The sequence below is a fragment of the Danio rerio genome, chromosome 2 (assembly GCF_049306965.1).
Source record: "Danio rerio strain Tuebingen ecotype United States chromosome 2, GRCz12tu, whole genome shotgun sequence".
Taxonomy (NCBI): Eukaryota; Metazoa; Chordata; class Actinopteri; order Cypriniformes; family Danionidae; genus Danio; species Danio rerio.
Window position 1 is genome coordinate 62,036,042 of NC_133177.1, and position 11,459 is coordinate 62,047,500.

The 11,459-nt window shown below is 35.7% G+C and overlaps 1 protein-coding gene across 2 annotated transcripts; it reads right to left on the bottom strand.

Annotated features, from left to right (window-relative positions):
• Positions 1 to 593: 593 nt before the first annotated feature.
• On the bottom strand, positions 594 to 9,195 carry fcer1gl (Fc receptor, IgE, high affinity I, gamma polypeptide like). 2 transcript variants are annotated; one of them, XM_021478398.2, is made up of 5 exons: positions 9,127 to 9,195; positions 5,350 to 5,441; positions 2,774 to 2,806; positions 2,117 to 2,137; positions 594 to 1,043 (listed from the first exon to the last, which is right to left on the bottom strand). In XM_021478398.2, the coding sequence occupies exons 1-5, from the start codon at positions 9,176 to 9,178 to the stop codon at positions 975 to 977; spliced, it is 267 nt and encodes an 88-aa protein (XP_021334073.2). In that variant the 5' UTR covers positions 9,179 to 9,195; the 3' UTR covers positions 594 to 974.
• Between the last annotated feature and the right edge of the window lie 2,264 nt (positions 9,196 to 11,459).

An 11,459-nucleotide genomic window follows, 5' to 3' on the forward strand; every position in this document is an offset into this window, starting at 1 on the left:
GGCGTTTAAATACTATATAAGGAGAATTACCGATATCAAGCAGCATAACAGTTTTGTAGAGCCTAAACGGAGAGTCACTGCCGCCAGATGTCGCACACAAACATGGCGGCGCTGCACGTGTTAAAAATCTGGTTCAAAATAAACAACCCTGCTGAAAAATCCAGTTTTAACCAGCTTAGGCTGGTTGGCTGGTTTTAGCTGGCCGACCAGGCTGGTTTTAGAGGGGTTTTGGCCACTTCCAGGCTGGTTTCCAGCCATTTCCAGCCTGGTCTAAGCTGGTCAGGCTGGAAAATGACCAGCCAAATCCAGCTAAAACCAGCTTGACCAGCCTGGTTTAAGCTGGACATAGCTGGTTTTGGCTGGACTCCTAGCTTGGCAAGGCTGGTCAAGCTGGTTTTAGCTGGTCATCTCCCAGCCAGACCAGCTAAGACCAGGCTGGAAATGGCTGGAAACCAGCCTGGAAGTGGCCAAAACCCCGCTAAAACCAGCCTGGTCGACCAGCTAAAACCAGCCAACCAGCCTAGGCTGGTTTAAGCTGGATTTTTCAGCGGGGAGGATAAAAGAAATGACACACAAAAGCACACCAAACACTGTTCAAATTAGAAACACAATTTAATTAACTTGAATTTAGAAGCCTTGTACATGAGCTGCAGGGTTTATCTTAAAGACACTCAGTAAAAACTGCTATGGTCACACAACAACCATATAACAAATGATCCAGTGCTGTACTCTATATTATACTACAATACATCACATTTTCTGAAGAAAATCTAAAGTTTACTACAGTATTTTGCTCAGATTATCAGTTCACCATAGCTAAAGCATTCATTAAATACCACATTCATACACTTCACAGCACAGCTATAAAGCACTACAGTATTTGTTAATGTGGGACATGGTTACAGCAAAATTGATAGAGTAAAAACTGCCGTCGTTTGCTGGACTACAAACAGAAACACGGTTTTCAGTGTTTTTTAAGCGAGAGGTTTTTTCTTCATGCCGTGGAGCGTGTCGTAGGTGTCTGCATCTCTCCGGCCCAGATCCTGAACACAAACACAGTCATGCATTTTACTAACCTGCACCTTTAATATGCCCTATAGTGTGACAAACAGTAGTAAAACTATTTGAAAAACAACTCTTAATAATCTACAGTGAGTGTGTTTTATCTTTATTACTGGACACTTCACTTCATAATATATATATGTTCTGTATATGTGACTCATGCAGTAAGAAAAAATTAATAAATTCATAAATATATATTATTAAAAAATAAACAATAAAACAAAATTAATAAAAAATACATTAAAAATAATAAAATATGCTATAAAAAAATAAATAAATAAATAAATAATATATTATAAAAATTATTTTAAAAAATGAATCAAAAATAAGAAAAAATACATTATAAAAATAAATAAATAAGTAAAAATAAATAAAAACAAAAAAATAAAAATATATTATAAAAATTATTTAAAAATAAAAAGAAAAAAATAAATAATACATCGTTAAAAAAATAAATAAATAAAATAAAAACAAATAAAAACAAACAAAAAATATTATTAAAGTAATAAATAAATAAAAACAAAAAATTATTTAAAAATGTAAAAAATAATAAAAACAAAAATAATAAAAATACATTATAAAAATAATAAATAAATAAATAAAAACAAAACAAAAATATTATAAAATAATGATCAATTAAATAAATAAAAACAAAAAATATAAAATATATATTATAAAATAATAAAAAAATAAAAACAAAAATAATAAAAAATACATTATAAAATAATAAATGGAAAAAAAAAAATATATATATATATATATATATATATATATATATATATATATATATATATATATATATATATATATATATTATAAAAATTATGAATAAATAAATATAAATGAATAAATAAAAACAAAAAATAATAAAAAGTATATTATAAAAACAATAAAAAACTAAAAACAAAAATATAAAAAATGCATTATAAAAATAATTATAATAAATAAATAAAAACAAAAAATAAATATTTATTATAAAAATTATAAATAAATAAAATAATAAAATTATTAAAATAAATTTTTCAATAAATAAATAAATTAGAGAGAAAAGTACCTGATAGAGGTCTCCATCGGCCTGCTAAAAAAACAGAAGAGCAGAAGTGAGATTTCTGAGAAGACTGAATATTGCTTAACACTGCATTAGTCAACTCAATTCCTCTTTCTCTTCCTCTTTTTCAGTCCTCCGCCTGCTTCACTCCTTCAGTCTGTCTAAATTTCCCTATATAAGGTCAACTCTAATTTAACTTGACACACACATGCACACTCACACAATCAGACCCACACACACTCACACACAGACTCACACGCTAAAAATTAATTTCCTCCTTATTGTTTTTGTCTTGTTAGCCAGTACAAATATTTAAATATACCTAAAAACATTCTAACATTTAAAATCAGCCTTGTTTACTGAAAAACTAATAAAAATATGCTTAAAATAATTAATGGTCCCTTTAAATGTTTTTCCTTTCACCCCTTTGTCACATATTATTCTCATCCTTTAGCTCAAGGGAAATTGTGTCATAATTAGCCTATTGTTGGGTACAAGTGTGATTAAATGTGTGTTTTAAACATGCATCAGTTTTTCCAGTGAGGGTTTTGGTTCAGTTTTTATAACCACAGCTGTACATAAAAAAATACTAGCAGTGTATGGCATGCCCTCATTTAATGTGTGTTTGTGTGTGTATGAAACCACTGAGTGATGAACACACACCTCAGAGTAGCTGCTCTGAGAAGACGAACGGATCTGGAAAACACAAGAAAAACAAATAAGAACAGAAAACGGATCAAACACATTAAAAGAGATGAAAGCCACCGCTGAGCATTAAAGAGACGCTTCATTCACATCTGTCTGCTCTTCACTGATGCTCAATTTAATGCAAATTAATGTGAAGAATAAAAGAGTCTGGCATAACAATCTCCTCAAATTGATCAATTTATTTTTATAATCAGATAGACAAAGGACAATGTATATTATTTTTTTATTATTATTATTTACTCATATATATTTATTTAATATTATTATATATTTATATATAAATACACAGGTCCATATGTATTTGGACAGCAACACGATGGATTTGAAATGAACAAGATGTGCTTTACCTGCAGTCCGTCAGCTTTAATTTGAGGATGTTTACATCCACATCAGGTGAACGCTGTAGGAATTACAACAGTTTGCATATGTGCTTCCCACTTGTTAAGGGTCCAAAAGTAATGGTGCAGAATAATAATCATAAATCAAAGTTTCACTTTTTAATATTTGGTTGCAAATCCTTCAGTCAATTCAGCCTGAAGTCTGGAACACAGAGACATCAGCAGACGCTGGGTTTCATTCCCGACGGTGCTCTGTCAGGCCTCTACAGCAACTGTCTTCAGTTCCTGCTTGGTCTTGGGGCAATTTCCCCTCAGTTTTGTCTTCAGCATGTGAAATGCAAGCTCAATCGGATTCAAGTCAGGTGATTGACTTGGCCATTGCATACCATTTCACTTCTTTCCTCTAAAAAACTCTTTGGTTGCTTTTTGATGGATGCTTTGGGTCATTCTCCATCTGCTCAATGTGTTCTGAAGCATTTATGAGCAGAAAATATTGCCTGAAACACTTCAGAACTCATCCAGCTGCTTTAATCAGCATCACATCATCAGTACACACAGTTACATAGACAGCCATACATGCCCATGCCATGACACTACCACCACCATGCTTCACTGCTGAGGATCATGACCAGCTCCTTTCCTTCTCCATACTCTTCTCATCACGCTGGTACAGGTTGATCTTGGCCTCATCTGTCCAGAGGATGTTGTTTCAGCAGTGTGAAGGGGTTTTCAGAACTCTAATCTGGCCCTCCTTTTTTAAGGATCACCAATGGTTTTCAGGCTGAATTGACTGAAGGATTTGCAACCAAATATGTGGGAAGCATATATGCGAACTGTTGTAATTCCTACAGCGTTCACCTGATGTGGATGCAAAAACCCTCAAATTAAAGCTGACAGACTGCAGGTAAAGCACATCTTGTTCATTTCAAATCCATCGTGTTGCTGTATAGAGCCAAACATGTTAAATTTGTGTTGATGTCCCAATATTTATGGATCTAACTGTATATATGTGTATGTATCTCTCTCTTTCTCTCTCTCTCTCTCTCTCTCTCTCTCTCTCTCTCTCTCTCTCTCTCTATATATATATATATATATATATATATATATATATATATATATATATATATATACAACAGTTCTGTCTGGTTTTCAAATCTGATTGGCTGATAGCTGTGCGATACTCCCAGCACTCATACAGCCCCTTCACCCTTGTGTAAACTAGCAACTCACTACAGTTTGACAAATGTTCCTGCTGTTGGACAACATAATGCACTTTTAAGTTTTTTTTAGTGGAGAATGTAGTTGTTTAGATTGCAACTGTGCAGTTTATTTATAAGGATAGTGCCTATTTTAAATATTTATAATTTCTGAGAGACAGCACAACAGCATCCATCAGCCTGTCATACTGAGCAGAGCAGAGACGGTTGATGCTCCACCACAAGATGGCGACAGAGACCGCATAATCAGCCCTTAGAGGAGAAAACTAAGCATAATTTCCAACTATAGCTGATCAAATCATTATTAAACAGGTATGGCAATCTCTCCCTTTTGTGTGCTGTATTTATACCATAGTAATCTGATAGTGTTTGCTTTGGTATTTATATGGTTAGTTATTGTGATCTCCTGATTGCAACAGAGAAATACAGGGAAATCTATGTAGACTGATGGCATTTCATGCTGTTCAGCCTTATAATCTTAAAATGTGAGCAAAATCTGCTGTTTTGTCATTGCTTTAGACATTACGCTAGAGAATCACATAAACACTAGCTCTAAAGTGAGGTTGGTGAATGAGCAGCGGCTTCTGCTGTTCTGACATCAGCTGCAGATGTGAATAAACGACGGTTGAAAGTAGTTCCTCTTAGAAAAGAGTGCTAATAATAATATTTAAAAACAAGTAAACAAATATTTTGAGATTAATCTGAAGCTCAATCAAATGGTGGAAGTTCATAATTATAAATAAAATAAAAATAATGTAAATAATGAACACTGCTGATATCTCATATATACAAGTCAAATGAGGCATTAATGAACGAAATTTGAATATTTAGATAATTATTTTAATCTTACAAGGAAAAACATGACATTAGTTAAATCCTCATGGACATCTTTAATCTCAAACGGCGTGTGTTTACTGGCAGTAAGTGTGTGTGAAGCTGTTGAAAGTGTGTGTGTGTGAACAGAAATGATGCTCACCTTTAATCTGCAGTAAAGCACCGTCAGCACAATCCCGTAAACGATCAGGATCCCGTCCAGAACATAACACACATTTTCACTCTGTTGCGCAGCTGAGAAACAACAACAGGGTCTTTTACACAACACTGTATTTTACACAACCGTTTACTTTATTTCACACTCCATTTAATATTTTAAAAACTTTTGAAAGCAGTTTATTATTAATGTTTAAATGTGTAAAACAATGTATTATCTACAACAACACTAGCCAACATTTGAAGTGGATCAAAAATGCTGTTATAAATTAATAGTGGTAATAATAATAATAATAATAATAAACAAATCAAGAATAAATTAATCAATATTGATATTGTATGTCATTGTGAAATTCATTCATTCATTCATATTTTTCAGCTTAGTCCCTTTATTAATTCAGGGTCGCCACAGCGGAATGAACTGCAAACTTATCCAGCAAGTTTTTTTACGCAGTGGATGCCCTTCCAGCCGCAACCCATCTCTGGGAAACATCCACACACACACTCATACACAACGGACAATTTAGCCTACCCAATTCACCTGTACTGCATGTGTTTGGACTGAAACCGGAGCACCCAGAGGAAACCCACGCGAAGGCAGGGAGAACATGCAAACTCCACACAGAAACGCCAACTGAGCCGAGGTTCGAACCAGCGACCTTCTTGCTGTGAGGCGACAGCACTACCTACTGCGCCACTGCCTCGCCAACATTGTGAAATCATTAAACATTTTAAATGTGCATTTTGGTTTGGTGATGAGAGGTTTTGATCCACTTTAAATGTTGTTAATTTATATTTTAAACCAATGCTAAAATGTCTAAGTTGATCTAACATTTACCCCCTTGTGTGGTTTGTTCTTACTCAGGCTGCAACCCTATCGAGATGTCGTGAATCCCATATTTCTACGAAATTCACTCTTGGCGCAGTGATGTGTCAAAGTTTGTCCCCATGTTATGTCAGTAGCATTTTTGGTGGGTTCTCTATAAAAGTCATAGCACACCATTCCCGAAGAAACCGCATGGTTTGACCCCACTTTCAAGGGTCTGGGGCAAAAAACGCTCGGAAAAAGAAAAAATAAGAAGAAGAAGAAGAATGGAGAATAGCAATAGTGAGCTTTACCTAAGTTAGTGGTTTTAAAAATTCTTTCACCAAGTGACCACCTCAGAAAAAAAATTGGGTTTATATTAAGTGTCCTTAACTACTATGTACTTACATCAAAAAAATAAATACAATGTACTCACTGTGTTTATAATGTATTTGAGAACACTTGTGCTGCTTTTGAGTTTGGATAGAGGTTGGGTTATGGATAGGTTTGGTGGTATGGGTAGGTTTAAGGGTGGGTTAAGGTGTAAGGGATGGCCAACAAATGTAATTACAGAAGTTAATTACGGACGTAATGACATACATGTATTTAATCAAGCATAAGTACACAGTAAATACATGTATTTACACAAATAGGTACATTGTAACAAACTATTAATTCCTGTGTCGGTACATATTAGTTAAGGCCACTTAATATAAAGTCGGACCAAAAATTGTCTCTCCAAGTTCCACCATAATCACCAGTATTGAAATAAAGTAGTGTAGTTGGCCAAATTAAGCAGCTACAACACTGCTCAGTTCGAAAATGAGTCATATTCATTCAACGTAAATCTTCACCGGGTGGCTCGAAACATTACACGCTCTGTGTCAGCCTTTTTAATTTAATAAATTTGTATTTTTGGAGCCTTGGTGTTGCCGCCTTTGATTTACATTTAATTTGCACTTTTTGCGGTTTTGGCTGAGCACCCAATTAAGAGAGATGTGCGTGCTTTTGTACAGTTTTTTCATATTCATTCAACGAAATTATATTCCATACAAAATATGAAGCCGATCAGTCGGTTCTTGTCACGTGACTTGCAATGCGGCATTCTAAAAAGTTAGGGTGTTTTCAACTGGAGACACCTGGAATACACAAGCGTGTCGTGCTGCAGTACTCATTTGACTAGCCTGTGGGTTAAATTTTGGCACTCGAGTGACCGAGATGCAACAAGAGAATACGATCAATTTTCATAATAAAAGATTTTTCAAAATAAATGATCGTTCAGTTCAGACTCAGATTATAAATAAAACAGAAATAATGAATGATTTTTTGTGCGACCCGGTACCAATTGATCTATAGTCCTGTGCCGGTCCCGAGGGTTTGAGACCACTGCTCTAGCAAGTATCTGCTCTGCAAGCACCCCGCACTTCTTTCTCTAGTTCTGCGCCAATTAAATCGATTTTTAGCAGCCGATGACGCGATGCACTAAAGTAAACACTTTACACGTTGTTGGTGTTATTGTACGAATCAAATTCATTCCTCAGTGATTCCTTCGCGTACCACTAGAAGTAAGCCTACGTACCAGTAGTAGTACACGTACCACAGTTTGAGAACCACTGGCCTAAGGCAACCCCACTGATAAGTGAAGAGAACTCAAACCAACTGAGCACTGTAAAACCCAATAAGTTAAGGCAACTCAAATCGTTTGAGCAAACCGATTGCTACAAATAATTTGAGTCCAAAACTAATCTACTGTAAACTTACTCCATTTAAGTTGAATGAGGTATTTAATAAACATACTTTCAACACTGAGTTCAACATTCTTTTGAAATGAGTAAACTTTCAGTACATTTTGAGTTCACTACACTCAATTTATTTGATAGAGTGGACTGCTGGGTTTCACAGTGTGTTGAAAAAGTGCTATATTTTGTTTTTATAACCATTTATGCAATAAAAAGGAAATGCAGTTGTACAATAACACACATACGTGACACAATTACAGCTACAATTAAATATTAAAACCAAAAATAAAAGGTTAAATTAATATTAATATTGGATGTCAGTATAAAACCACTGACGTTTTTCAATTGTCCTTTGTTGAAGACATGTTTTGATCCACTTTAAATGCTGTTGTAAAGGAATACTTTATATATTTAAAGCCATTTCTTAAAATGTACAATTAATTATTAATTTATCGAACGTTTTTCATATTTGTAAATGTTTAAAGTGTTAAATGAGTGTTAGATTTTATTTTTAAATACAATATTTACACCCTAAAAAGGAAATGCAGTGGTGAAAAAAATTCACAGAAGTGTCATTCACACACGCGCACGCGCACACACACACACACACGACATAAACTCAGCTAAAATATTAAATTGAACGCATAACCATTAAAGCTTAATTGAACACGTTAATATCACATGTTAGTGTAAAACTGACAAACACTTGACGACACTTCTAATGTTGTGTAATAGAAAATATATTATATTAATAATGTATTGATCCGTTTAATAAACTGATATTTTGATATATATTTAATGTTGAAAGGAAAGAGTTAAAGATAATTGATATAAAAATGTATACAAGGAAGTCCATTTGTGAACACGCACACACACACACACACACGCACACACACACACACACACGCACACACACACACCACATAAATACAACTAAAATTCAACATTATTAACTAATAATTAAACCAAATATAATTACACTGAACAATTCCTGAACCTCAAATACTGATTAATGGAAATGTTTAATGAGGAACAGGAACAGCTCATTGTGTGTGTGTGTGTGTGTGTGTGTGTGTGTGTGTGTGTGTGTGTGTGTGTGAGTGAGTTCCTGAAGCAGATGTCAGCTTTTTTATGAGGATCACAGTGTGTGTTTGGGTGTGTGTGTGTGTGGGTCAGAAGAGTGTGTGTTGTTTAATGGAGTGTATTATTTGTTTCTTACCGGCGAGTCCGATGTTGAGCAGGAGAAACACACACACGTCCAGCAGCTTCATCTTTACTCTCAAAAGAAGAAGAAGAAGAGAAACACTGACAGAACAGAACATACACACAGGAAACTGTGGGCTGACACTGTCCATTCACACACACACACACACACGGACACATAGACTAACACTCTCTCTCTCTTTCTCACATAGACACACATTTTCTCAGACACGCACAGACTTACACAAACACACTCTCTTGCAATGATATTCTGGACAGTTGTCAAGGTGTTGCTAGGGGGGTTCTGAACAGTCATCGATGTGTTGCTAGAAGATTTTGAACAGTTGTCAAGATGTTGCTAGGGAATTCTGGACAGGAGTCAGGGTGTTGCAGAGTGGTTTTGAATTGTCAAAATGTTGCTATAGAGTAGCAATGATATTCTGAACAGTTGTCAAGGTGTTGCTAGAGGATTCTTGACAGTTGTCAAGGTGTTGCTATGGGGTTGCAGGGTGGTTTTGAATTGTTGTTGACACGTTGCTATGGGGTTGCAAGGGCATTCTGGACAGTTGTCAAGGTGTGGCTAGAGGATTCTGGACAGTTGTCAAGGTGTTGCTAGAGGATTCTGGACAGTTGTCAAGGTGTGGCTAGAGGATTCTGGACAGTTGTCAAGGTGTGGCTAGAGGATTCTGGACAGTTGTCAAGGTGTTGCTAGAGGATTCTGGACAGTTGTCAAGGTGTGGCTAGAGGATTCTGGACAGTTGTCAAGGTGTGGCTAGAGGATTCTGGACAGTTGTCAAGGTGTTGCAGGGTGTTTTGAATTGTCAAAATGTTGCTATAGAGTTGCAATGGTATTCTAGACAGTTGTCAAGATGTTGCTAGCTAATTCTGGACAGTTGTCAAGGTGTTGCAGGGTGTTTTGTATTGTCGACAAGTTGCTATGGAGTTGCAATGTTATTCTAGACAGTTGCCAAGATGTTGCTAGGGTGGTTCTGAACAGTCATCAAGGTGTTGCTAAGGGATTCTGGATGGTTGTCAAGATGTTGCTAGGGAATTCTGGACAGGAGTCAGGGTGATGCAGAGTCGTTTTGAATTTATCGACATGTTGCTATGGAGTTGCAATGGTATTCTGAACAGTTGTCAAGATGTTGCTAGGGTGGTTCTAAACAGTCATCAAGGTGTTGCTATGGGGTTGCAGGGTGGTTTTGAATTATTGTTGACACATTGCTATGGGGTTGCAAGGGCATTCTGGACAGTTGTCAAGGTGTTGCTAGAGGATTCTAGTCTGGACAGCTGTCAAGATGTTGCTAAGGGGTTCTGAACAGGCATCAAGGTGTTGCTAGGGAATTCTGGACAGTTGTCAAGGTGTTGCAGAGTGGTTTTGAATTGTCGACATGTTACTATGGAGTTGCTATAGTATTCTGTATGGTTGTCGATGTGTTGCTAGTTGGATGACTGTCACGTTGTTGTTTTGGGGTTGCTGTGAGGTTTTATATGGCTGTCATACTGTTACTAGAGGAAAAATAGTTAAACATTTGAAAAGGTTGTCAGGGTGTTATCTGTTGGCTGTCATAGCTAAGCTATGTAGCGGCTAGATTGATCTGGGTTCAAAACGGCTCATCCTTATGCTTCTGAGATTATTGACATTTCACCACTGGCAAATTAAAAAATAATTAACTATTCAATGTCATTAATAAAGTAACACACAAAATTGACCCACAATTAAAGCAGTAAAATGAATACTGTGATCAATCAATACTGTACAATCCTATGATCATTCATATCAGTGTTGAATACAGCATGGACGCGGATGAGATGTTGTCTATTTCAGCTTGATCTACACTGCGCCCTGCTGGTAATACACACGCATTACACACCTTTACAAATCTACAGGACTGTAACAGCAGCCTAAAGGACCTCTCGGCTTATACCTCATAGAGGAGTTTACTTCACAAAACCAGCCTACTAAAAAGAAGAAACTAATAAAACATTTGGAGATCCTATTGACAGCCAACACATCAAAACCACCATAATTCAGAACATTTATATTGCATATTAAATAAATGAGCAATAACATGATTCCTTTTTTTTGGGGGGGGGTGGGGGCGTGGGGGTTGGGGGTATATGATCAAATTAAGTATTGCATTATATATTAGGAAGCAGGACATGATATTGTTTGCTTATATTTGGTGGGTATTATTAATGATTTTGAACGTATGAGCATCAATAATAATAGTCAAATAACATTAACAACAACAATTATTATTTCACTCATTCATTAATTTCCTTCGGTTTAGTCTATAATTAATCAGGGGTCACCACAGCGGAATGAACCGCCAACTATTCAAGCAT